This window comes from Pocillopora damicornis, chromosome 7 (genome assembly GCF_964200805.1).
Source record: "Pocillopora damicornis chromosome 7, jaPocDami1.2, whole genome shotgun sequence".
NCBI lineage: Eukaryota > Metazoa > Cnidaria > Anthozoa > Scleractinia > Pocilloporidae > Pocillopora > Pocillopora damicornis.
Window position 1 is genome coordinate 9,318,755 of NC_142676.1, and position 27,671 is coordinate 9,346,425.

General features: G+C 38.8%; 4 protein-coding genes across 6 annotated transcripts; all 4 read right to left on the reverse strand.

Annotated features, from left to right (window-relative positions):
- Positions 1-46: 46 nt before the first annotated feature.
- On the reverse strand, positions 47-6,271 carry LOC113682693 (uncharacterized). Of its 2 annotated transcripts, none has more exons than XM_027199860.2 (9): positions 5,654-6,271; positions 4,140-4,408; positions 3,856-3,961; positions 3,443-3,565; positions 3,099-3,224; positions 2,642-2,764; positions 2,133-2,166; positions 1,505-1,631; positions 47-1,143 (listed from the first exon to the last, which is right to left on the reverse strand). In XM_027199860.2, the coding sequence occupies exons 1-9, from the start codon at positions 5,724-5,726 to the stop codon at positions 625-627; spliced, it is 1,500 nt and encodes a 499-aa protein (XP_027055661.2). In that variant the 5' UTR covers positions 5,727-6,271; the 3' UTR covers positions 47-624. The 2 variants fall into 2 exon arrangements, with proteins under 2 accessions (XP_027055661.2, XP_027055660.2); XM_027199859.2 differs by having other exon boundaries at positions 3,847-3,961; positions 5,654-6,270.
- A 6,556-nt stretch (positions 6,272-12,827) lies between these two features.
- Positions 12,828-14,417, reverse strand: LOC149042425 (putative skeletal organic matrix protein 5). The gene is made up of 4 exons (XM_089212978.1): positions 14,082-14,417; positions 13,826-13,859; positions 13,544-13,670; positions 12,828-13,465 (listed from the first exon to the last, which is right to left on the reverse strand). Exons 1-4 carry the CDS (start codon positions 14,308-14,310, stop codon positions 12,941-12,943), a joined length of 915 nt encoding a protein of 304 aa, XP_089069104.1. The 5' UTR covers positions 14,311-14,417; the 3' UTR covers positions 12,828-12,940.
- A 5,031-nt stretch (positions 14,418-19,448) lies between these two features.
- LOC149042426 (KRAB domain-containing protein 2-like) lies at positions 19,449-21,684 on the reverse strand. Of its 2 annotated transcripts, XM_089212906.1 has the most exons (2): positions 20,490-21,684; positions 20,155-20,274 (listed from the first exon to the last, which is right to left on the reverse strand). In XM_089212906.1, the coding sequence occupies exons 1-2, from the start codon at positions 20,886-20,888 to the stop codon at positions 20,218-20,220; spliced, it is 456 nt and encodes a 151-aa protein (XP_089069032.1). In that variant the 5' UTR covers positions 20,889-21,684; the 3' UTR covers positions 20,155-20,217. The 2 variants fall into 2 exon arrangements, with proteins under 2 accessions (XP_089069031.1, XP_089069032.1); XM_089212905.1 differs by having other exon boundaries at positions 19,449-21,684.
- Positions 21,685-25,828: 4,144 nt separating this feature from the next.
- Positions 25,829-27,455, reverse strand: LOC149042427 (putative skeletal organic matrix protein 5). Its single transcript, XM_089212987.1, has 4 exons — positions 27,081-27,455; positions 26,833-26,866; positions 26,551-26,677; positions 25,829-26,472 (listed from the first exon to the last, which is right to left on the reverse strand). Exons 1-4 carry the CDS (start codon positions 27,205-27,207, stop codon positions 25,948-25,950), a joined length of 813 nt encoding a protein of 270 aa, XP_089069113.1. The 5' UTR covers positions 27,208-27,455; the 3' UTR covers positions 25,829-25,947.
- Between the last annotated feature and the right edge of the window lie 216 nt (positions 27,456-27,671).

A 27,671-nucleotide genomic window follows, 5' to 3' on the forward strand; every position in this document is an offset into this window, starting at 1 on the left:
TTCCCAAGGGGAAAAGGTTGGGCTTAGCTGCAGCGACTTGGTCCTATTTTTATTTTATTTGTTATTGTTTTCAATATTCAATGATTCATCTTAAAGGTTCCTATTTAGTTGTGGTCTTTCCATTCCTTTCCTGGAACGCACGTGGTTATGGGCTTGTTTTTTCGGCAGCCTTGGTGAGTTTAAGGAGAGGAAGTGTCCATTAGATATCAGGTGTGGAGAGGCAACAGTTCACTTTGGGTGTGCGATATTTGTCTTAGAGGACAATGCTTTTATTCTGATGGTTTTAAACATGGTTAAAACATTGTTAAATACGAATAGTCTGTATCATCGCATCCTTCATTTTCTTGTTGATCCCAGTCCTGATGGACTCTCCAAAGAAGCCCTTTGAAGCTGTCTCTTTGATATACGTGTAAATGACGCTGTCTCTTTGATATAAGTGTATATGACGGAGATCGCTGATCAAACATTGAATAGGCGAAACTAATCAAATCGTTTTATTACTACAGAGGCTTCCTATAAGCGCTTTTCAATCCTATTTTGAAGCTATTTTTTAAGTGCACTGATATCTGAGCATGCGAAACAGTCAAGGACGTTTTTGCATAAAGGGTAGGGAGGCAGTGAGAGTTACTGCACCAAGATATATCCCATGGCTTTGATGTGCCTACTTCCATTGTCTGAGGAGTATGTTGCTTCGTTTCCGCAAGTGTGATTATCATCCTGATATCCCCCTGTACCAAACCCAATTCTAGAATCACAGTCGCTGCAGTCTTCTTTATCGTCAGCAATGATCCCGATCCTCGCTTTTGACGCTTTTATGTCGCTACACACAGCATTGAACCCTTCTCTTACACAGCTGGTCTGCAAAGAGGCGTTGGAGCCAATTAGCGATTTCCACAACTTGAGACCCAGCGACGTGTTGCGATATTTCCCGTCAGCTATCAGCGAATGTAGCGAGACAGCCGTCTTATTGACTAAAATGAAGTTAGTAAGGTTATCGATCTTCATACCGAGACAGATTTTCTCGAAGGGTGTGTTCCAAAAAGTTGGTAACTTGGTCTCTTGCCTGTCAAAACCAGTCGCACCTCCTGGAAGGTTATAGTCAGACTTGCTTATCCAAAGGCTAGAATTGTAATGGAAAGTAACCTGGGAAAGATATTAGCGAACCACTATCAATTTATCGTATGATAATCAGCACGACATTGGAAATTAGATTGTAGTCCTTTTCCCTTCTAATCTATCGTGCGTCATACCATGTTTTCTATTCTAGAAGGATGCATTTATTTCTGCCCTGCTTTTACTCATAGCTCTTACTCGTTGTCAATCGTGAGATGTTCTATTAAACAATGAGGTACATATAACCTCTCTCACTGTCCACAACAAATGACCATGGCTAAGAATGAGAGGGGAGGCAGTAGCTGACAATTAAAGTGCCTCTCTGGGCGACCATCTCTTTTAAATCAAATTACATTTTCAACCTCTGTAGCTAAACAAAGCTAGTTTATACCTTATTGCCATCAGTTTTCATAACTGGAGTCCATCCTCCATCTCCACAACCAAAATTTCCCATATGACAGAAAATGGAAACCGGTTTTGAATCGAGGTACAGCGTCATCACTCCACTCACGTTCGATCTGTTGATGACACAACCTCAATCTCTGTTAGACATGAAAGCGTAAATTGACCACCGTAAAAGAGTTTAAAAGCTGACGTTCGAGCGACGAAGGGCTAACGCTCGGAACGTCAGCCTTTAAACTCTTATGGTGGCCAATTTACGTTTTCAACTCAGTTGATAAAACTGAATTACCCTGATATACTCTCCCACCGGCGCAGCACTACAGTTTCTTCAGAAACTTACCCCCTTCAATTCCGAATAACTTCTGTAAGGGTGTTTTAATGACAACTTCCAGCTGTGCTTGACTTTTTATGCCTCAACCTTTTACGAAACTCTACTACAGTACTTAAAATCAGCATCATTGCTATCATTTTCGTTATCGTTACCGTTATCATTTTTATTCTTTCCGCTCCACCCCCAAAGTCTCCTCATTCTATTAGTGAGACCTTTACATTTATTTAACTTAAGTTTACACTCTCTTACACCGTTTTTTTAAAGTGGTAGTGTAATCATTACTTACATATTCTTGGCGTAAATTTCTTTGCACGTCGATACTGCGACAGAAAGGAGGCGTCATCGTTACGAATAAATCTAAGGACAGTGCTTGTGTTTGTGACTAATCTCGAAGACAGCTGAATGTACAAATGGCACATATATATCCTAAACTATTTAATGTACTATAGCAGCACTAGGCTGAGGGGTCAGCAGCCTCAACAACCAGAGTTAGAGTGATTTATTGGTAGATTGCCTTTTGATTGATTGAATATTTAGGAGACTGAAATGGATGGATGTTTGCTACTCTTGTGGTAGCTTGACCGAGTCGTAAGAGAGGTCCTTTGTTTAAGCCCTTTGTCCTGCTACTCGCTGGATTTACTTTTGGTCCCCCGAGTTTAACTCCTTGGTTTTACTCTGTAAATAGCCAATTGGGTTTCTAAGGTGTATTTCCTAATATTTGGTAACAATTTTTATGTCAGTTACTGTGTAAATGACTACTGCATTTTTTACGCCATGAAAACGGCGAACATTTACCATTGCAAGTCCGTCCATCTCCAGAATATCCAGGTTTACATGTACAGTTGTACGATCCTTTGGTATTATTGCACTCTGCATCAGCACTGCACTTCTGTTTTCCTGTAGCACATTCATCAATATCTGTAAGAAGATCAGTTATTGTAAACTTAACATTGTAAAACTGATCTCAAACCTCACTGGCAAGCGAAATTGAAAATGACAGTCATCATCAGAATCATCAACTTATAGCTGAGAGTCTTTGTAAACTCTGATTGGTTAAAACCCTCTCGTTTTATTGTACCGAGAAACTCATCGTTTTTCTTTAAAAGCAGAGGATCGCATCGTAACAATCTATTTGAGATATTGTTAGAACACTTGAAACCCTTGTAAGTGACGAGGAGAAAAACTTTTGATTTCCAAGCTTTTCAACCCTCACTCGGTTTACCTGGGACGCAAGCGAAGAGAGGGCATTTACCTTTGCAAGTCCATCCATCTCCAAAGTATCCAGTTTTGCATGAACAGGTGTACGATCCCATGGTATTGTTGCATACTGCATCAGCGTTGCAGTTGTGGGTTTCTGCAGTTGAACATTCGTCGAAATCTGAAATTTCAAACAAAGACGTTCAGTTACATTGAACTGCTAGCTTCGAGTATCGAGAGTATCCTCCGAGAACAAGGACTTACATATCTATACACGATTAAACCCTGAATTTCCAGGAGTGATCAGCATGGAACTTTTCCTAACCTCACAATATCAGCGGGTCACGGAGCAACAACAAACACTCATTCAGTTGTCATATACAACGATAGTTAATTTACCTTTACAAGTTCGTCCATCTCCAGAATATCCCGGTTTACAAGTACAACTGTACGAACCCTTGGTATTGCTGCACTCAGAGTTAGCACTGCAGTTGTCATTTCCTGTAGAACACTCATCTATGTCTTAAGGAAAGATTATTCGTGTTAATTTAGAAACATCAACAAGGTTTCCCTTGATTGGGGGCTTTTCCTACCCCACTCACGCTACCGCGTACAGCCTCCTTTCGGAAATTGTTGAACCTGTTTTGTCAATGAAAGCGCGTGGAACCTTGCCAAGAACATGACTACGTATTACAATACTCCGTATCGCTTCATACTACAGAAATCTGCGTTAAGAGAAGGAAGTTTTTGTACACTTGGCTGTTAAGATTAAACCTCCTGTGCCCACCACGTCCTCCCAATACCTTTCTCACATTGTTCTCCGATGAAACCACTTTTGCATACGCATTTAAACGTCTCATCCTCGTGGTAGGCCACGCAAGTCCCACCATTGTCGCATGGATTGTTGGAACAAGGCGACTAAAAGAGCAATGAATTGGGACAGGATTAAACTCACGATGCCTAGGCTGGTTAACACAACCACAACAAACAGATAATAGTGACAACTGTTATTTGTTGTAAGCAAAACATTGATTTCTTAGGGTTCTACCACGCAACATAAAAAAAAAGATACATTTTCTGTACAAGTAGTCCTTACGATAATTTGATAATGATGCGAGCTCTTGTTTTGTTTGAACTCCTTGGGATTGCTGTACTTATCAGACGACAGTAGCTCACACCACAGTCCTCCTTCAGCGACCAGATTCACAGAAATACATGTAGGATGGTAAAGGCATTTGAAGGTACAGTCTAAGTCGTCATACACCATACGTACTCCGACTGGAAGCACGTTCAAGTAATGAAACTCGTATACTGCGAACAAACGTTGTCTGAAGTTTATGTCGTTGTCGTCCAAAATGTCAATTTCTGTTGACGAGAACATCAAATTTTTGAGCTTGGTTTTAGGATCTATTTGTAATTTTGAACGCTGGCAAAATTTGCACGCTCGTATTCTTACCTTGACGATGAAAGGTCAAATTACATTAAGCATGAATTTTTAAATATTCATTGTCTGCACCTACGTTCTTAAAGCCTATCATCGATGACGTCCTCTGTTGTGCGCATACGTTCGGTTAGCGACAAATTTAAATACAGCATAAGGGAGGGCTGTTTGCAAGATGATGAAGTTTTAACTACCAATTTAACGGTCACCATGGTTACAGACGAACAAGACGTCTTTAACCTTCTGATATCATATTGAGCTAGATGGCCTTGCATTTTAAAGGTACCAAAACAACATTGGCAACCGCGACATGTAGTTTGGATTTATTGTCCAAACAGCGACGTAGATAAATCAAGACATAGGATTTCAGAGGATAACTGACACTTATGCTGGTCTTAAATTACTGTTTAAAGTGCATGAAATTTTCCTAGAAGGGGAAGGAAGTAATGAATGCTTAAAAATATTGCTGTAAATTGATGCATTAGGACATGCTTGGCGTCCAATACGATTCTAGTGGTCTAGTGTTTGAGGTCTGCATTTTTCGAGTTTGAGAGAGGAAACCGTCCTTAAGATGAAAGGCGATTGCCAAGCGAAGGTATTGATCAAGTAGAAACCGCCTGATGATGTGTGATCCAAACTGGAGATAAATGTTGGCTCTCTTACTTTCATTATTCATGCAACAAATATTGGCGATTGAAACTTAGATGTATCTTCGTTTTTTACCGTCTTCGCGATTTATTTCCTTCTCGCAATTTTAGTAAAAAAAAAAAAGGATTCTATTGTAAGTAACAAAAAATTCGCTAGCTGTAAATGTTTTCGTGAGAAAGACATTTATATATTTCGTATTTGTTATTTTAACCCACTTCATTCACTGATGTTTGTTAAATTAAGTCCTCCTAAATTATACGTGAAAACGTCAAAATGTTAACACCAAGTTATCATGAAAGAAAAAAAAAAGGAAAGAAGAAATCTGCTAACAGTTTTTAAATTTACTTCGAAAAAAGGCTTTTGTTCAAAACGTCAGCTTTCCAGATTCACAACAGCGTATTACCCTCCTTTATGAAGTAACATTTGAGAACATCTAATAACTTCAGTTCGGCACAGAATGACAACTAAAATTTCCTTAAACAATAGAAACTTCGTTTACGATGAATTGTACGAAGACTGACCTTTTGAAGTGACTCGCCAGGGCGTAATGGAACAGATCTCCAATAAAAGAAAACAGAAATAAGCTGAAAACATGGCTAAATATCAGTTGACTGTGGACCAGTTACACGTTTTCCACAAGCGTCACTGAACTCCGCCAACCCGTTGATAGAATCCTAAACTTAACTGAAGGTTCTTCGATATTGATAAAAAGAACGTATTTTTTTCCTTTTTAGTTCATTAAAATAAGCTGAGGCTTGTTTAGGCCATTTTTGAGCTACCATCCATTTGGGAGCCTCTAGATGCGGGTAAATTTGTTTGTCTAACTTGACATTTCTGTCGTTGCACACTTTGTAAAACGAAGTATATCCGGTAAAAACACAGATCTATTAACAAAGGGCCTTACAGTTGATGTATTATCTTCTTCGTTAAACGTACTACGTTACATCATCGGGAAATGCCGCTTTGTTTGCGTTCACCAGACTGACAAACATTAACGTTCCATTTAAGACAAAGATCAAGAAGGCAAAGAGGAAAAGTCCCATCTGTAAATGACACGAAGGGCCTTCTTTTCCCTGCATAATCTTACTTGACTTTACTCATAGTGAAGAAGAAATTGAGGACTAGAATTTTATAAATTGTCAAATGGTTCTTTCTGTCCATGCTGTCTTACGACACAATTACTCGGATGACGTGCCATGCTAAAAAACTGTCGTTCTTGCAAATGACTTGCAAATTAGGATTAACTGAAGATGTTATTGCATTACTACTATACAAACTTTTTCTGAAATATGGCCTATAAAAGGTTTTTATTCCTCAATTGTGGTTAATGGAACTTTCTTTGGAAGGAGAATAGTCGGGTATTAAGTATATTGTTTTTTTTCAGAAGACCCTCTAATCTCGTCAAAACATCTGCTTTCTGTTTGTTAATGAACCACTTTTTATTACCATGGCTTCGGTGATGGAAATCCAGGGTCTTCAAACCTGATTATGACTTATCTTGACGCCTATATAGTGAAATAGTTACGCTTTTGCAAAAGAAAATTGTACTATTTTCTCCTAGTGTTTAAGAATATTTTGCAAACCTCCGCTTAACTCAGCTCACAGTTGTGAAATAAAACATTTTCCAACGACCATGCTTCCTCATTTAATGTTGTTGTAACAAAGGAAGAACATTAGCAATTGTTTCCTCATGACGAAATGGGCTTGTATCTTGAACCTCTTAGTCGTGCAGGTTCGTGTAATCACATATATATTCATCTTTTAGGTATATTATTTAATTTGAACAGCGGTCTGATAATTCTTAAATTCATAACTTATGCTTCAGTAAAAAGAAAGTACTATTGGCACAAATCATCACGGTGCGCTATAACTAATCCCAGCTGTCTAAAACAAAATATCACAGTGAAGTATATTGCTTCATAAGGTGACACCTGACCAGTCGACCTCGTTGGATGAAGAAGACCGGAGATATGACATCAGAGCATCACGATTCACATCGAAGGTGACTTAGTAATCAAGGCACAAACTATATATACCTTATCATAACATATCTACGGAGGTTTTACTATAGAGGGAAAAATGATTGTTGAATTGTCCTCTTAACCTTTAAACTCTTAAGATTTCATTGGTAATTCTCCTTACTGTCTGTCATACAATTCTTATGACATCAATTTGGAGAATTTGGTATTGGATCAACCAATAATCCCCGAATTTATATTTTACTTTATTCTGATCACTTCTATACTTGATATTGTAAGGAGAAGTTCTCTCTTGGAAGGTAAAGGGTTAATTAATCCGTCAATGCTCTAAAATGAATATTAGGGACAGTACAAGAGCCGGGACAAGAATGTGGTGAAGCAAAAGATATGATGACCCGAACAATCAACAACTCTGTGCGTCTGTTTTAAAACTTTGTACATTTCTGAGTTGCAATATGATAGACCGTTAAATAACCAAAGTTTGTGTAGTCTAAGATCGAAACGACCGACAAAAATTATTTCCATCTCTACTTGGAACTTAACAACACCTTCGCATGTTCTGTTGTCATCTTGGTACCCTCCCGTTCCAAAGTCGATTCTATCATATGCGCTTGTGCAGTCTTTTTCATTATTTCCGAGAATGCCAATTCTTGCTCTGGGCTGATCTTCAAGCAGGGGCATATCTTGGGGAAGGGTGTGTTCCAGTAGGTTGGTAATTTAGTCTCCTGAGAGTCCGAGTCTTGAATCATGTTACAAATAGGATTACCCACTATTTGGTCCTATGGTTTAGTGAAAGCTGGATGAGAGAATTTGTCGCCCTTTACGATCGGGAAAAGGATTATAGCGGTGATACAAACTTGACGGAATACACTCATTTTGACGAGTTGTCATAGTTTTATGCGAATAAGAAGACTTTGGGAATGTTCTGTCCAGCCCTCTTATGAGAAGCAAGCGTGTAACCGTGTCTCTGTGTATAGTTTCTCAGTAAATGTTTACCCAACTCGAAAATATTCATACTGTCGGTGGCAATCCAATAACCTTGTTTTAAATTTAAGCCGCTGGTGAAATCTCAGCTTCTATAATTTTGGAAAGGTTGTTTCTGACGTTCAATTTTTCTTTAAGTTCCATATACCAAGAATGTATTTTCATCGGTTGCTTATCCGAGGGTGATTAAATTAGAGAATAGTGTATTAGTAATCCAGTCTCAGGGTTGAACAAATAGACAACACCTTCCTCCTGAGGAGGAGAAAAAAAATGCCAGTAGCAATTTCGCTTGTTTCGCCCAGTTCGAAAAAATCAAATTTTCCTTAATCCCTGACGAAATTAAAGTTTTCAAAGAATGCATAAGTTAAGGAAGCCATTTTTCCTCAGCTCTTTATACACACAGAAAATGCAACAACAGCAAAATATAAAAATTGCATCTCTACGGTCTAGTCTAAGTCCCAGGCGATTTTGTCCTTTTAGTTTAAGTTTAGGTCTTAGGATTGGTTACTCGTATACGAGATGATCAAGCAGAGAGCCAGTTCGTCGAAACTGTTATCTGGTCTATGTATTCTTTCTATAGAATAATCACGTATATGATTTCTTTCGCGATGTTCGTAAAATAGTTCATTACTATTTACAACTAAAGTAAACTTAGACCATTGATTTGCAAATTTACTTCTCGCTAAGCCGATGACACTTCAAATTCTCTTATAAAATCTACAGCGGCGGCGAAGATGCGCATGCATATTATCTCTTGGTGGGCTCAGTGTTGGGGAAAACCAGAATACAGCAAGTGCCCTCATGGTCTTGACTATGCGAAATAAGGCGAGGAATGACTTTTTATAGGTCAAACAAGGTTTTTCAGGCCAGTAACACATCTGTTTATCGAAGCCGTGAATTAGTTTGTAAACTTACCTGTGTAAATAGAAATGTGTCACTCTGTCACGCTTGTCAGTGGCGTCTACGAAACATTTTAGAGCATTCTAAAAAATATACGCTATTAGTAGGTTGAAAGACTAGTCACTAAAACATGTATTGAGAAACAAATTTGATTCACTGATCAACAAACTTTCTCATTCCTTTTCATGCCCTAAGTTCTGTAGATTTTTCCACTTTCAGTTAGACGCAGCAAGTGACCTGTAACCAGACTTTTCTACGGTAACGAAAGAATAGCAAAGGATGTTTCGCAGAAAGACAAACAGAGAAGCAGTTAGCACCGCTGAAAGAAACTCTGTCATTAACTATGCGGAAAGAGACGCAAGATATGTTTCAAGGCGCCGAAAGTAAACTCTTCCAAATATAAAAGGCCCTTTGATTCACCTACATTTCTTTTCCATTTCTCAAGACGGGTGCATCTGGAGAACGCAAAACATCCGTAAAGAAAAAAAAGGGGCTGCCATGGATTTCACGGAGTTTCTATTGAAAATTATGTCAACGCTGTAAGTGTCAGCGCAGAAAAACTTTTCAGAAAAGAAAAAGCTTCTCTTAGGATATTTCTTAAGACACCGCGAATCTAAAACGTCACAGCCGTGTTTACATACTCTCATCTGAACACTCCTAATTCCCAATGAGAGCGCATGTAAGATTTCGGTTATTGCATTAAGATTAAAAGGCAGAAGATTTTAGGATATTTCTGGTAAATCATTGGCAAAAAAAAAGAAAAAGATCAACAAAACGGTCACGTATAGCAGGCCATAAAATTATGAAAGCGTTCCACGTGCCATTGGGACCCCACAAACATTGCAGGATTTTGTTGAACCGCTCCTCATGGTTGCAAAATTGGTCAAAATAAAATCTATTGGTCATCAAAGATCGCAAAGCATTTGCTTCAATCAAGGGGATTCTTAATAAAAGGAAACGTTGGGGAGTTTTGGAGAAACATCTTACACTCTTTTGATAAAATTTAAAAAGAGCTTTTAAGGGACAGTTCTTTCTCTTCACTAGACTGGACAACTACGTCCATCTGGAATTTTTTTTCTCTAGATTAGGATCATTCCTAGTATGTTTGAGAAACAGGGCACCAGACATTTACCACTTTGGAAGTTGATCGCTTCAGGAAAGATCTTTTCTAGATGCAGAAGGCCATCAGATATTAAGTGTGCTTTTCTCTAGCTGTTTCCGAAAGATCGCCGTTAACTCGTAGCATGCACTTTAACGCTGAAATAGAGGCCTTCCAACTGATTGGTTGATGTTAAAGCGGTCGTGGACGGAAGCAGCCACATTCTCCTTCTGTTCGGCTCAAAACCTTAAAGACCTCGGTTTTAAGTGCCCTGGTAATAATGATGATGTAAACGCGACCTTTCTTTATTTTGTTAATCAAATACCTAGGTGTCTTTGAATCACCGACTGGTGGTGAAAGTAGTGACGATTGTGTTGTTTGTTTTTTTACAGCTATTAAAGTAATTTTTCGCGCAAGTAAGGCAATCCTCTCAAATCTAATGAGAGCCTCATTTTGATTGATAAAGGTTTAAAATTTAATTGTTTAGCACATGTTCATCAGATTCACTACGTCACAACAAGTACTGCGTACAATCTTCAATTCTCCACATTGTTAAAATGGATAGATAGTCTTCTTTCGGTTTCGCCAAGACCTGTGTATGACTCAAGTTTGATGTAATCTTTACCGGTATGTAAATAAGTCAAATAAAACTTTCACTAAGCTAAATAAAAGCTTTTTCCCCCTTAATTTCAGGAATTGTTTAATTTTCGGTGAAGGGGCTAAAACATCATGCCATATTGACTTAGAAAAACAGGAAAATAACTACAGTCGAACCTGTATGAAGCAGTCACTCACGGAACGACTGTTAAATACGGCTTCCATAGAATAGGGTTGTCGTAAGAGAAAAAAACGAAAACAACCCTATTTCATGCTTTTATTCGTAATTGACTTCTTTATTTATAAAAAACTCACTCAAAAATTCTGCTAACTTTGATTTCTGGAAATAAACATGGCTCAAATTTTAGTTTAAAAATTGTTCATAGCTTCAACTGAGTGGTTCCACTTTAAGTGACCTTTCAATTCAGGTGGAAAATCAGGTGAAAAGTTTATTGACTTAGAAAACCGACCCCTTAATACAGGGTGACCTAATACGGTACCGCTTAGTACAGGTTCGACTTTAATTGTATCACTTGAGAGAGAGAGAGAGAGATTAGTTTGTCGTGTACTCTCTTGAATACGCCTGGTTTCCCTCGCAACTTGGTACAGAATGACAGAATTCAACGAAACATCATCGATAACGAATAGTCAATATTGCTTTGAACGCCTTCTCGGCCTGTACAGCTATCGTATTGAATATCTTGGCAATCCATGCCTTGACAAGGACTTCGTCTATACCAAAGCCTGTGAAAACATTGCTCTTGAGTCTTGCAGTGTCTGATCTCTCTGTTGGTTTGGTTTCTCAGCCGTTATTCCGGCATTGCGTGCATTCCAAGACACAGTTTTACATCTGTGTATTTAATTTCTTTTATCATTCAAACTGCTCTTGCACACGTCTCGTTTTTTGGAGTCATAGCCTCGAGTGTGGACAAACTCTTGGATGTTAATCTTTATCTCGAGCTTAAAAAAAATCTGCATTCAGCATATTTTATATGTATTTTGTCTTCTGTGTTTGTTATTTGCCGAGATATTGTTATCTTGTTTCCAAGGTGATCTCTAGTAACCAGCTCAATAGTTCTTGCTAATTAAATGAAAAAAGCTTATGTCGCCTTAGTCACGCCAGAAAATTATTTTTTAAGAATATCTCACGGTTTTCACACATTTTCTAGCGATGCCATCGGATAGCCTACAACTTGCTAATTTCTTTAGTATAATGAAACTAAGCAGGGGAAGATGAAAAGGTCCTGATACTTATCCACTTACCCAAGGGATCCTCCGCATTTTCTGTCAATTGCTGAATCAGTTGTTTATTTTCATAAACGCACAAACTCACTCTGAGAAGTCATGGCACTCTTACCTCAGACACTCCGACAGACAAAGCCCCCTATTTTTTATTTTGTATTCTTTCTGATTTTATTCTTATATTTAGTTTTATCAATATCTACAAAGAGACCAAGTTACCGGTTTGGGGAGTCGGATGAGTAACAGGTTTGCAAGCTGTTGGGGAGGGGGGAGGACGGGGCGACACTTTTTTGTGATAATACCGAATCGAAAAACAACCGCGAAAAGTGACCAACGGGAAATGAGAACAAAAAATGCTGTCTTTGTGTACCGACTTATAAAGAGTTGCACTCAAAATAAAAATGCATTCATGAAGGAGAAGTAGAATTTAGCCCTTGGGGTAGCACCGTCTTCCTTGTGGAGATTTTATGGCTAATAAATAGGAGGATATTATTATTGGGCGAATTTTTAGTGAAGGGATAATCAGTTTTCGATCATAAACTTTTCTTAGTGTGCTCTATTAGGGTTTTTTTTGTAACCCTTTTATAACAAATTAATGATGTAAAGACTCGATGCATTTTGATACATACTCGTGAAACATCATCTCAAATCTTAGTTTAAGTTGAAACTACATTTTGTTGTGAATTATTCACTGAATCATATCACAAATGTGCACACGTCATTGACAAGAATTTATATTTTTTTGGCGCCAATTTTTTGTTCATGTGAAATCCCAACTTCCAGTAACTTAGCTATATTATCATGACCATCGAAAATTGTCAGGAAATAATTTTGATCATAAACTGGATATCTACGGTAAACTAACGAAAGTCCAAACTAGTTAAACAGTATCAGTTTTGAACGACTTTTTTTTATTGGCTTTTACCCCTTGTGCTACAAATACGTATTTCAGTTTACTATGGGCATTGCTCGAAGGCCATGTCACAGAGAGTTCCACGATTCCCTTGTCACTGCACCAAGATATATCCCATAGCTTTGATTTGCTTCTCTCCATTGTCTGATGTGTGACCTTTTATTGCGGAATTTCCACAAGTGATGGTGTCATCCTGATATCCTCCCGTTCCAAAGCCGATTCTGGAATCAGGAGATGCGCATTGTTTTTCATTATTTCCAAGAATACCAATTCTTGCTCTGGAAGAGCCTTTGGAACTGCCCGCAGCATTGAAGCCTTCCTTGTTACAGTTGGCCTGTAAGGAGGATTGTGAGCCGATCAACTTCTTCCACGTGTTGCGACCCAGTGCAGTGTTGCGGTATTTTCCATCAGCGATCAGTGAGTGGAGAGAGCTTGCCTGCTTGTTGATGACAATAAACCTGAGCTGTTGGTTGATTTTCATACCGAGGCATATCTTGGAGAAGGGTGTGTTCCAGTAGGTCGGTAATTTGGTCTCTTCTGAGTCAAAGCCAGTCTTTCCTCCGGGAAGGTTGTAGATATTTTTGTCGCTCCAAAACTTGGAATCATAATGGAAGGTTTTCTGAAATGTTGAGAAAAGGAAAGTTATAGTGGTGTATAGTTTACAACAGTGGTATTCCTTAATAGTACAGTAGCATACCTTCTTTCCGTCAATCTTCATGGCCAAAGTCCATCCTCCATCTCCGCATCCAAAGCTCCCCATGTGACAGTAAACAGGAACGTTTTGTGAGCCAAATATTAGAGGGTAAACTTGACTCTTTGTCGACCTGTGGACAACAGAAATACAAGTGTTCACAAAATTCATTATGGCCATTGTAATAAACGAAGAGAAAGCGCCTAAAAAAGATCAACTTTTCTTAAATATAACAATACAGGATATATTTGCATTAATTTTGTTATGATTGTATCACTATTTATTTACTTGTATTTTTCGTAGTGTTCCTTGCAAGAAGAGGCTGGTGAAATGAAAAGAACAGTGCAGGTTAATATTTCAAAAATAGCTTTTATCATTCTAAAACGCTTAATCCGACTTACGAAGAATAGAAAGAAGGGTTTTAAAACAAAAACGAGCACCGTTTGTGTGGCTTTTGAAACAATCGCGCGTGTTGTTTAAACCCCCAAATCAATGGCGAGTTGCTACGCGAGACACGTAAAATACTTTAGTCTGGTTGGACTACCTGGAAGTAAAGGAGAACGATTCTTCATTGCTGCAATAAGACCTTCGAGTTTGGTTTGTAACATTTTCATTGCATCGTTGGCGTCCGAGTCTTGAATCATGTTACAGATAAGATTACATGCCATCATTTGGTCGTATGGCTTGGCGCAAGCTGGGGAAGAGGATTTGTCTCCATTTACGGTCAGCAAAAGGAACGCAGCGGTGATAAAAACTTGGAGGAGCTCACTCATTTTGAGGAGTTGTCGTAGCTTGATGAAATTAAGAGAACTCTGTGAATCTTTTGTCTGTTATGAGTATCTAGCTTGTAACCTTGTTTATGTGTACGTGTCCCAGCAAATGTTTACCTGACTCGAAAATATTCTTGCTTTTGGCGGCAATCCAATAACCCTGTTCCGAGTTTTGAGCCCATGGTCAATGTTTAGCTTTCATAACTTTGGCGAAGTTTTTTTTCGTTCGATTTAGTTTTTTTTCCATCTTATTTCATAATGTACCAAAGTCTATTAACATGGCATGCTTATTGCCGACTGGGTAAATTAAATAGTGTACAAGTAAGCCAGTGCAAAGAAAACAGAAAACCCGTTCCTTCTGAAAAAGTCTATTCCAGTTGCAATTTCGTTTGCTCGGTTCAGTTTTGATCTTCAAATCAAATCGATATCAGAGCTTTTAAGGGCTGAGTAAGCAAAGGAAGCCTTTTTATTTTCTAATGCGGATTGAAAGCAAATGTTTATTGTATTTTCATCGTCACTTCTCAGCCTCGCCGATTTTGTTTCGTTATTTCTAACCTTAGTTCTGAGGGATGCCTATTAGCATGCGAAATGACTAGTTAGGGAGGAAAGTCATCGAAAAATATCTTTGGCATTGGACTCTGGAACATTCTCCTTGAATCGTCAAGATTATTTCTTGCACGGTATTCATAAAGTAGGTTGTTACTATTTACAATTTAAGTAAACTTAACCATTGACTTGCAAATTTATTCATCGACTTAGCGCCCGCTAAGTCGATGACAAGTAAATTTCTATAAGAAATGTACATTACGCGGCTAAGAAGCATATCCATGTATATCATATGTGGGTTCTTGGGCTCTGCATAAGGGTAAAGTGGCCTCATGGTCTTGGGCATGCGACATCAGGCCAAATTTCAAACATAGGGCACATTTTTCTTAATTCAAACAAAACTTGGACAGTAAATAACACATTTGTTCCTCGCCGACATGAATTGGTCTGTAAACTTATTTGTGTACATACAACTGTGACATTAATGCTGTCAGCTGTTAGTAGCGTCTTAAAGTATTTCAGAACATTATAGAGTAGTCACTACAAGATGCATTGAATAAAAAACTTTCATGTACTTGCTGATTGTGTTATCAGCCAAGTTCTCCATGTTTTTCTTGTTCTAAGTTTGCAGTTTCATCATGAAAACACTTTCAGTAAGACGCAAGCAGCGAGATTCTTGTAATCAGACTTCTTTACGATAACCGAAAAAAATCACAGGCGGGAATTGGCAGAAATTCTAATAGAAAAGTGGTGAGCAAGAATGAAAGAAACTTATTAACTACGTGGAGACAAAAAACACAAGATGAAGGTGTTACAGCGCCAAAATACAAACAAGTGAACTCTGGCAAATATAAATAAATTGAATACTTTTATAGTCTTAAATTTATATTTTTTTTTCCGTTCTGGCTCAAGATGATTGGGTAGGGAGAATTCGAAACATCTGTATTATAAACTGAAAGGACTGTCATGGACTTTATGGATTTTCTATCGAAAAGTGTTTTTTTTTTAAACCTTTTCTAGTTTTTAGATTAGGTTATGTAAACACAAATGCCCGTAATCTGTTCATGTTGTCCTTCAGCAGCATAATTAAAACAAAACTGTTCTAATGATTACATCACTGATGATGCCGTTGATCGGCGAAAGCTTGGATTTTAGATTTTACTCATTAGAACAGTTTTACAAATGCCCGTATTTCCTGCTTCTGTTAAGATATTTTTCTGAGATGCACGAATCTGAAAAGTCACAACGGTGTTTAACTAATAATCCCGAATTGATATTTTTCTTTATTCTCATCACTTCCATGCTTGATATTGTATTGATATTGTAAGGAGAAATTCTCTCTTGGGAGTTAAAGGGTTAATTAATCCGTCAATGCTCTAAAATGAATATTGGGGACAGTGCGAGAGTCGGGACAAGAAGGTGGTGAAGCAAAAGATATGATGATTAGGACAATCAATAGCTCTGTGTGTCGGTTTTATAGCTTTGAACATTTCTGAGTTGTAATCTGCCAGACCACTACGTTTAATAATCAAATTTTGCCTAGTCTAAGATCGAAACCACCGACAAAAATGATTTCCATCTCTACTTTGAACTAAACAACACCTTCGCATGTTCTATTGTCATCATGGTTTCCTCTGTTGAAGTCCTAAGTGTAATAACTGTCCTAAATGTAATAAAGTCCTAAATGTAATAACATTTGGTCCTAAGTGTAATAAAGTCCTAAATGTAATAACGTTTGGTCCTAAATGTAATAAGCCTCCAATGCAATCGTTTAACTGCGCTAGCGCACTGTTGTTATAGCAGACATCCACATTGAGATGTTAAAGTGACAGCTGTTGCACCAAAGAATCCTCTGACCAATCCTCATGGCATATTGCGGGCTCGCTGATGTTAATCAGCATCTTTTTATATGCTAAAGACGTAGGTTGAGAAGCATTGTCTACAAAACCTTATACTGACGTGCTTTTGGCATCAAATTGACAAACGCAAAAACAATGAGAACGCTGACCAAGAGCTCTCTTTATATCATTGGCTCAAACTCTTAAGTGAAACAGATTTTGACGATAACTTGTGTGATCAGTGCTGAAGTTAACACCTTATGAACCGCGTTACAAGAAAAAGGTAGTCCACTGACCTATACGTCTGACAAATTCCGGGCTCGGAAGTGCATTTTTTGTACTGTCTTCCCTTGCAAGATTTGTATGAGTCTGCATGAAATATATTCCTATGCGTTATTGACCAAGCGTGAGGTCAAATGGCTGGATATTGGCCGAGTTTTTTATTTGTTTTTGCGTTTTTAGGGACTGAGACGAAGTCTTGGTCCAAAAAAAAGGAGAAAAAGAACGAGGCTAATATCCAGTCATCTTGACCGAACAAGCTTGGTCAATGCAAGAGAGTTTATATTCTCTTGGCTTAAACGTTAAGGGATTCATTGTATAGCAAAAGATTTCGCTTTGATAAGAATCAAGAATGACTTGTTTATTTCGAGAGCCGAGAGTGAAAGCCAACTGTTTTTGTAGTACAATAAACCCAAGAGGTCGTTTAATTTTTTCTAAGTATATGTCGACATTGTCCAAAATTTACGAACTTTGTGAGTTTTCTTGCGCAGTATCAATTCGGGGAATCTCGAACGGGCGAGGGAATTATCTTGCCCGCTCAGGTATCCAATCAGAACACAGGATTCACTTCATCTTGCCCGCGGGCGCTGCTAGCTATATGATAAAGTGACTTACAGCGCTAGATATCTACTGACCAATCATATCTTATCCCATTTCACGATCACAGGTCTCGACATGTGGCTTTTTTTCCACGCGAGCGTCAAATTGAACTCTTGAGCTACAGCATTCAACACATGATGGTCAGTTGATGGTCTAATGAACCATTCTTTTTTTTTCCTTTAGCCCCTTAAGACAGGTTCATCAGTTCCCGAACCGAAATATCGGGAAAAAATATATACCGCAGTCAATCTCAAGTTTTTATTTCATTTTTTTGTCTTCATCTCTTCTCCCCGTCGTGAGGGGAGAAAATGAATAGATAAATAAATAAATGAAAAAAGATAGCTCAACAGTTTCCACTTATAGTCATATGGTACATGAACTGTTACCGAGGCGGAGTGAAGCCATAGAGGGCTAGAAATGCAACATCCTAGGTTCAAAATTGAATAAATCAAGATAGTCATTCTTATAAATGAACTCAAATGCTTCATTAAATCATTTGACACTGAATAACATTGATGTTCAAAATTTCAGTAACGCTACTGATAATAATACTTTTGGATTAACATGTGATACAGCGAAATCATTCAAACTGCTCTAAAATGGTGTATCACTACTAACGACTTTAACACGAACGATAACATCAACAATAGCATGCTAGTTTATCATCAATTGCCGTCAATTTCTCTTCCAAAAAATTCCAATGATTACGTACCAATCGAGTTCATCCACTTGAACTTCCAGCCAAGCATTAGCCCACTTTGGACTAGAAATGATTTTCTTCAGCTCGATCAATAGACCGCTTAAAGGACCATACTTTTTTAGAAGGCTTCGAGCGCTGATTAAACAAGACTTCAATCCACCAGAAACATGAAGCCTTGGTAGAAATCGTTTCAGACGTTGCACCGACGCCCTGAATCGTGTATTAACTTTACGTAATGTTTGGTATGTGTGGCATGCATTACCAGCAAACAGGATGGCCGATGACGCTAACACTATTTCTAAGATTTTTTCTAAAACTTCATTGGGAAGTTTTCCAATGTGACATTCGTCATCTCCTCTCACCGCAAATAAGTCGATGTCTACATCTGAAACAAACTGAACCTCCATCAGCTTATCACCATCATTCGCTATACCATTGTCGACTTCATTTTGCAATTCATACTCTGTCTCGTTTGTTCGGCTTCCATGAGTAAGTCCCTTAGCTGTATCTGTAGCAATGTCCGTGTCGTCACCAATGCCGACGATACTGTCAAGTCCAGTTTTTGCGTCAGAGTCACCCATTTCAAAATCAACGACGTCCTGCTCTATGTGCATTTCATTCGCATAATCCTCGGGAATTTCTCCTTCTCCTGGGTCATTTTCATCGTATTCTTTTTCACTAGCGTCGTTGTGATCCGCAACTTGTTCCAAGCTCACATAGTGTTCGCCTTGGTTCTCAGCAAGATGTCCAAGGTACACGGTAGCTGCTGAAACACTTGCTGACGGACTGAACACATGCTGCCCACCAACTCCTAGAGAGGAAACTATTTGGATATCGATATTATACAAGTTTGCTGCTGCATAAAGCGTAATCTGATCCCCATAGGTCCCATCTCGCGCCATATGAGTTATATAATCGTCCCAGCAAGCGAACTCATCATCTGCCAAATGCTCCAAAAGTGGGAAGCCATCGCTATCGTACGGATTACTTTTTAAGTACTCTACTATTTCTTTCCTCATGGTTTCAGGAGATCTCAAAATGCCTAGTCTCTTTGCCTGATGCGATAGTGCAGCAAATTGGCAATTGCCATCTCCAAGAGGATTGTAGACCAATTTAAAACCCTGATCTTCAATAGCCTTTGCATAATCGTCTCTTCTCATAGGTATGTAATACTTTTTCTAGTGGTCAATTTTTTTCTTTTTAGACAGCTTGGCGCATTTTTGTTTCTGTTTTTCTCGCTCTAGTGTTATGCTTGTGATATCGTCCACGGTGACCCATTTCCTTTCTTCCTTTCCTGAAAGCGGTGAGGTGTATGAAACCTTATAGGTATGCAACTTGATCTTACGTTTCTCGATACGACCCTCCGTCACATGCCGTTTATTCGATGGTTTCCCTCTCAAACGTATATACACTTTTTCTCCGATGCTGTAAACCGAGGGCAGATTTAAGCGAAGTTGTGCTCGCTGCATCCGCTTGTCACTTCTGCTCGTGGCTCTTTTTGCTTGCTTTCGTAATTTCAAAGTTTGCCGGGAACGCCGATTACGGTCATTGTTAGTTGGGCGAACCCTCCCAGCGCTAGGAAGGATTTCGTCTTGTAATCTGCTCTCTCTAAAGGCGTTGCACTTTCGTGCAAAGTATATTTCGAATGGTGTTTTGTAAGCTATTACTTCCTTAGGGTCGTTATTTAGAATTCTTTGATAAAGAGGGAGCTGTTTCGCCCAGTTTACACCGTCTTGACCCATTTTTTGAAGGTCATATTCCATCTTGGATCTTAGTGTCCTGTGGCAACGTTCCACCTTGCCTCGTGATTGGGGATGGCGCGGGCGACTGTAAATCAATTTTATATTCATGCGATCGCAAAGTAATTTCAAAGCTTTCTTGAACTCCCCTCCTTGGTCGCACTGTATTATTTCTGGCGATCCATGTTCCATATAAATAGATTCCAATTCACTTGCAATAACCTGGCTTGATTTGCTTTCCAAAGGACGAAGCCAAAGGAAACGGCTGAAAACATCAATCACTGTTAGAACGTATCTGTAAAAATGTCCATTCATCTTCACGGATTCTCTTTTGCTCATATCCATCAAATCTATTTGGTGCCTAACATGAACATCTCTGGCTCTGATAGGTTTCAGCTTCGCCTTATTAAGAAACTTAGCATTTCGGCGATAATGACTTTTGTCCGTGTTTAGAATGGTTTGTATTTTAGCTCGACTTACTCCTAAAAAGTTGTCCCTCAGTGAGCAAGCCAACTTCACCGCACCAGATCCTTTCGTCCTTTCAAATTCCTCAACCACTACTTTGTTAACCTCTGATGATTTTAACAGTCGCCGCCCCTCGTAATAAAGTGCCTTATCACCATGGTCTGCTTTCACTGATATCTTTCCGCCGGCTCTCCAGTATCGCACAGCAGCTGCACGCATTGCTCTCGTCCGTTCTTTCACCGGTGGTTGTGCCTTGCCTTCAACAAGGTCAAGCAGTGCTTCATAAACGTCGTCTGCTAAAACAGAGGGTTTCCGATTCCCTTCAAAGTTTTCACGATCTTTATGGGCCACAGACCTATCCCACAATGATGCTAGTAATGCTAAAATCATAACAGCTAAAACAATAAATCTCATGTTGAATCAATGCAAGCACTAGCGTTCCACATTCGATCTAGATCTTAAAGAAAACTGCCGGAATATTTCACAGGCTCGTGAAATGTTTATCAGTCGGATCCGCACTCAAGAATTTTTCCACACTCAGTTCAACCAATCAATTCAACGTTGCTGGGCAAATCTTTGTGTTACTGCCAGTTATTTTGAAACTGGAAAGTTAAGCGCTTTACGTGCATGTTATTCTCATAGTGCTAATTCAGAAGAAGAAAAGTCCCTTTTTTTTTAATTCTTTAAATCAATTAGTATACCGTTAAAAAACGGCTCACACGATTAGTTGTACTCACATCTCGGAGAAAGCAAGGGAACAAATTTTTGCGTGAGTTTTTGGGGACCGGGACATCATTTACAGCCTTCAACATAAACAACCATTTTTAATGTTCATTATAAATCACTCGTGTGACTGTTTCCGGCCTTATATAAAACGTAATCGAGCAACAAGTATGCGCTAAAAAGACCTGTTGCTTATTTCGAATTGCAGTACTACCTCTTCCATAGGAACCTTTTTCCGTTCCTTTTAATTTTGAAGCTCAAAAATTTTGCATCAGTGAGCTCGTTCATGACATGCACCAGATTTTTGTTAAGTGTCTGTTTTGTGATTGGCAATCTGAGCCGGTGATTTGTGATGATGTACTGGTCAGTAACTTCTTTGCATTTACACCTGTTAAATGTAAGTCACTGAGTATATGATTCGATGGAGACACATGCAATACCTTATTCGTTTGTCGGATTTGTTGCAGGCATTTCAAGATCAGGAGAACATAATTGTCTCACTTTTGTTCTCTCGAGGAGAACAATTATTTTGTCCATATTCATATACTCAGGGAGATATTCGAGAATTTTAAAGTAACAACCCTCCAGAGTGCTGTCACGAGATCCGAATTGGTAAACAAAATGTGCATGCTAAGAAGGTCTATGCAGGCATGGAAAGAAAAAAAAATTTGTAGCCCAGCCTGCAAATTGTCCGACCTACAAGTCAGCGGACTCCCTTGTCCAAGTTTGTAATTTGGTTTATGACTTGTTAAGTCCATCACCGATCACACATGTATAATGTTATCCAATTTTTTTCCAAAATTTATTGTACCTAAGAGTCTGAGCCAGTGACATATGAAGAGGTTTTGGTCAGCGTACTCATTATTTTGTCAGCTGTCATTTGATGCCATTTTTTTTATCAGTATAACGGTTTGCGGCCAATGCTTCTCGACTTATGTCTAGCAAGTAAAAAGACGCTGATCGGTATCAGCGAGCCCGTAATGAGACATGTATACTGGTCAGCGGTTTTTGGTGCAACAGCTGTCACTTCAACATCTCAATGTGGATGTCCGCCGTAACAACAATGCACTGAAGGAGTTATACGATTGCATTGGAGGCTAATTACACTTAGGGCCAAATGTTATTTCATTTAGGACTTTATTACATTTAGGACTTTATTACATTTAGGACCAAATGTTATTACATTTAGGACTTTATTACATTTAGGACAGTTATTACATTTAGGCCTTCAACATCCTCTCGCTCCAAAGCCGATTCTAGAATCAGTGCTTGTGCAGTCTTTTCCATTATTTCCGAGAATACCAACTCTTGCTCTGGGCTGATCTTCATGCCGAGGCATATGTTGGGGAAGGGTGTGTTCCATTAGGTAATTTATTCTCCTGTCAGTCCGAGTTACAGGATTACAGGCCATCATTTGGTCGTACAGTTTGGTGAAAGCTAGGGGAAGGGGATTTGTCGCTATTCACGGTCAGAAAAATGAATGTAGCAGTGATACAAACTTGACGGAATACAGTTGTCATAGTTTTATGCAAATAGGAAGACTTTGTGAATGTTCTGTCCAGCCCTCTTATGAGTAGCAAGCGTGTAACCGTGTCCCTGTGTATTGTGTCTCAGTAAATATTTACCGGACTCCAAAATATTCCCACTGTCGGTAGCAATCCAATAACCTTTGTTCTAAATTTAAGCTGCTGGCGAGATCTTGGCTTCTATAATTTTGAAGAGGTTATTTCTTTCGCTCAATTTTTCTTCAAGTTTCATATAGCAAGAATATATATTTTATCGGTTGCTTATCTGTGGCTGAGTAAATTAGAGAATACTTTATTAGTAATTCAGTCTAAGGGTTGAGCAAACACACAACGTCTTACTCCTGCGGAAAAAAAATGTGCCAAAAGCAATTTCGCTCGCCTCGCTCAGTTTTGATCGTAAGTCAAATTTTTCTCAATCCCCGTCGATTTTAAAGTTTTCAACGACTGAATAAGCTAAGGAAGCCTGTTATCTGCTCTTTGTGCACATTGAAAATGCAACAGCGAAAAAATATAGTAATTGCATTTCTGCCGTCTACTTTTAGCTCAGGAGATTTTGTCCTTTTAGTTTAAGCTTAGGTCTTAGGATTGGTTACTCGTATACGAGATGATCAAGCAGAGAGCCAGTTCGTCGAAACTTTTATCTGGTCTATGTATTATTTCTAAAAAATATATACATGTATGATTTACTTTGCAGTTTTCGTAAAATAGTTCGTTACTATTTACTACTAAAGTAAACTTAAATCATTGATTTGCAAATTGACTGCTCGCTTAGCCGATGAAACTTCAAATTCCCTTACAAAATCTACAGCGAACGGCTATGATGCGCATGCATATTATCTCTCGGTGAACTCAGGTTGGGGAAAACCAGAATACAGCAAGTGCCCTCATGGTTTTTAATATGCAACATCAGGCGAGGAATGTTTTTTTCCAAACAAAGTTTATCGGCCAGTAACTCATCTGTTTGTCGCAGCCGTGAACTAGTTTGTAAACTTACTGATGTAAATAGGAATGTGTCATTCTATCACGGTTGTCAGTGGCGCCTATGACACATTTTAGAGCATTTAAAATATACACAATACGAGTAAGTTGAAAGACTAGTTACTAAGACATGTATTTAGAAACCAAATTTGATTTACTGATCAAGAAACATTCTCATTCCTTTTCATGCGCTAAATTCTGGAGATTTTTCCACTTTCAGTTGGACGCAGCAAGTGACCTGTAACCAGACTTTTCTACGATAACAGAATAAATTCACAAAGATGTCTCACAGATAGAAAAACAGAAGAGGAGTAAGCAAGGCTGAAAGAAACTCATTAACCATGCAGTAAGAGAAACAAGATATGTTTTGACAGCGCCGAAATACAAACAAATTTCCTTTCCATTTCTCAAGACGCACAAGTGCATCGGGAGAACGCGAAACATGTCTGCAGAAAAAAAGGGGCAGCCATGGATTTAACGGAGTTACTATTGGAAATTCTGTTAACGCTGTAAGTGTCAGCGCAGAATAACTCATGACTCATCTTTATTGCTCTGTTCGGATATTTCTCAAGACACCCGCGAATCTAAAACGTCACAGCCGCTTACTCTCGTCTGAACACTTTTACTGACTTATGATAGCCCGTGTAAGATTTCGGTTGTTGCATTAAGATTGAAAGGCAGAATATTTTAGGATATTTCTGTTAATTAACTAGCAAAAAAACAAATAAAAATCAGCGAAACGGCCACCTTTGTGTTAGCAGGCCATAAAAATTATGACGGCGTTCCACACGCTCTTGGAACCCACAAACACTGCTGGATTTTGTTGAACCGCTCCTCATGGTTGCAAAATTGGTCCGGATACGTTTCTTTGGTGATCAAAGATCACAATGCATTTGCTTCAATCAAGGGGATTCTTAATAGAAGGAAACGTTGGGGAGTTTTGGAGAAACATCTTATACTCTTTTGATAAATTGCAAAAGGGGCTTAAAAGGGTCAGTTCTTCCTCTTCCGTCAACATCATCTCAAATCGTAGTTTAGGATGACATTAGGCTTTGTTGTGAATTATTCACTGGATGATATCACAAAGGTGTTTACGTCATTGACAAGGAATATTCTTTTGCGCCAATTTTTTTAATTCATGTCAAATCCCAACCTCCAGTAACACAGCTATATAGTCATGACCGTCAAAAATTGTTGGAAAAGAATTTGATCAGGAGCTGGATTACAACGGTAAACTACCGAAAGAAATGGTGTCATCCTGATATCCTCCTGTTCCAAAGCCGATTCTCAGATATCAGGAACTTGTGACTCAGAGACGTGTTGTCAGAACAGTCAATTTTCTTTGGGTTTTGAATTGTTTTCTTCCAGCAGTTTCCTTTCTTTGCTTGATTCCAGCGGAACTATTAGTCAGCGTTTGGAGCCTTTATTTTATTTGTATGACGATTTCATGTTTTCCGCTTTACTTTGCTGTAAGACGCCACAGAAACCAAATTCAAACTTTACAAGTACAACAGTGCAAAACAAAACGGGGCGACACTTTTTTGTGATAATACCGAATCGAACAACAACCGCGAAAGCGATCAACTGGAAATGAGAACAAAAAATTCTGTCTTTGTGTACCGACTTATAAGGAGTGGCACTCAAAATAAAAATGCGGTCATGAAGGAGAAGTAGAATTTAGATCCTACGGTAGTACGGTCTTCCTTGGGGAGATTGTATCGCCAATAAATAGGAGAATATTATTATTGTGCGCATTTTTAGTGAAAGGATAATCAGTTTTCGATCATACACGTTTCTTGCTGTGCTCTATTTAGGATTTTTTCGCGACTAATAATGGAAAGACTCGATGCATTCTGACGTATACTCGTCAAACATCATCTCAAATCTTAGTTTAAGTTGAAACTAGGCTATGTTATAAATTATTCACTGGATCATATCACAAATGTGCATACGTCATTGACAAGGAATACCTTTTTTTGCGCCAATTTTTTTTTTTTTTATGTCAAATGCCAACTATTAGTAACATAGCTATATTATCATGATCATCGAAAATTGTCAGGAAATAATTTTGATCATAAACTGGATACCAACGGTAAACTACCGAAAGTTCAAACCAGTAAAACGGGATCAGTTTTGAACGCCTTTTTTTTTTAATAGCTTTAACCCCTATATCTACATCTGCATATTTGAGTTCACTCTGGGAATTGCTCGAAAGACATGTCACGGAGGGTTCAACGATTCCCTTGTCACTGCACCAAGATATATCCCATAGCTTTGATGTGCTTCTCTCCATTGTCTGATGTGTGACCTTTTACTGCATCATTTCCACAAGTGATGGTGTTATCCTGATATCCTCCTATTCCAAAGCCGATTCTGGAATCAGTGGTCGCGCAGTCTTTTTCATTATTTCCAAGAATACCAATTCTTGCTCTGGAAGAGCCTTTGGAACTGCCTGCAGCATTGAAGCCTTCCTTGTTACAGTTGGCCTGTAAGGAGGATTGTGAGCCGATCAACTTCTTCCACGTGTTGCGACCCAGTGCAGTGTTGCGGTATTTTCCATCAGCGATCAGTGAGTGGAGAGAGCTTGCCTGCTTGTTGATGACAATAAACCTGAGCTGTTGGTTGATTTTCATACCGAGGCATATCTTGGAGAAGGGTGTGTTCCAGTAGGTCGGTAATTTGGTCTCCTCTGAGTCAAAGCCAGTCTTTCCTCCGGGAAGGTTGAAGACATTTTTGTCGCTCCAAAACTTGGAATCATAATGGAAGGTTTTCTGAAATGTTGAGAAAAGGAAAGTTATGGTGGTGTATAGTTTACAACAGTGGTATTCCTTGATAGCAAAGTAGCATACCTTCTTTCCGTCAATCTTCATGGCCAAAGTCCATCCTCCTTCTCCGCATCCAAAGCTCCCCATGTGACAGTAAACAGGAACGTTTTGTGAACCCAATTTTAGGGGGTAAACTTGACTCTTTGTCGACCTGTGGACAACAGAAATACCAGTGTTCACAAAATTCATTATCGCCATTGTAAAAAACCAAGAGGAAGCGCCTAAAAAAGATCAACTTATCTTAAATATAACAGCACAGGATATATTTGCATTAATTTTGTTATGATTGTATCACTATTCATTTACTTGTATTTTTCGTAGTGTTCCTTGCATGACGACGCTGGTGAAATGAAAAGAACAGTGCAGGTTATTATTTTAAAAATTAGGTTTTATCATTCTTAAACGCTTAATAATAATGGAAAGCAGGGTTTGAAAACAAAAACGAGAGCCGTTTGTGTGGCTTTGAAAAAATCGCACATGTTGTTTTAACCCTCAAATCAATAGCGCGAGTTGCTACGCGAGACACTTAAATTCCTCCAGTCTGGGTGGACTACCTGGAAGTGGAGGAGAACGATTCTTCATTGCTGCAGTAAGACTTTCGAGTCTGGTTTGTAACATTTTCATGGCATCATTGGCGTCCGAGTCTTGAATCATGTTACAGATAAGGTTACAGGCCATCATTTGGTCGTATGGTTTGGCGCAAGCTGGAGAGAAGGATTTGTCTCCATTTACGGTCAACAAAAGGAAGACAGCAGTGATACTTGATACAAACTTGGAACAGCCCACTCATTTTGACGAGTTGTCGTAGCTTTATGAGAGTAAGAGGACTCTGTGACCTTTTGTCTGTTATGAGTGGCTAGCTTGTAACCTTGTTTATGTGTATGTGTCTCAGCAAATGCTTACCTGACTCGAAAATATTCGTGCTGTTGGCAGCAGAGGGGGCATTTTTCTGCGCATGCGCCAGAGGAATTTTGATCGGCGCGTTCGGCGCCATTGTGAAATTTTCAGCGCGCTTTTGCGGGCTTTCAACTGGGCGATCGACACTTTTTTAAAGCACTTTTTGCAGAGGGATGAAAGAAAATGACAAGTATATCAATATTTCTAACTCTGTGGATACTCGTGGTGTTTGCTGGCCCCTCTGATGA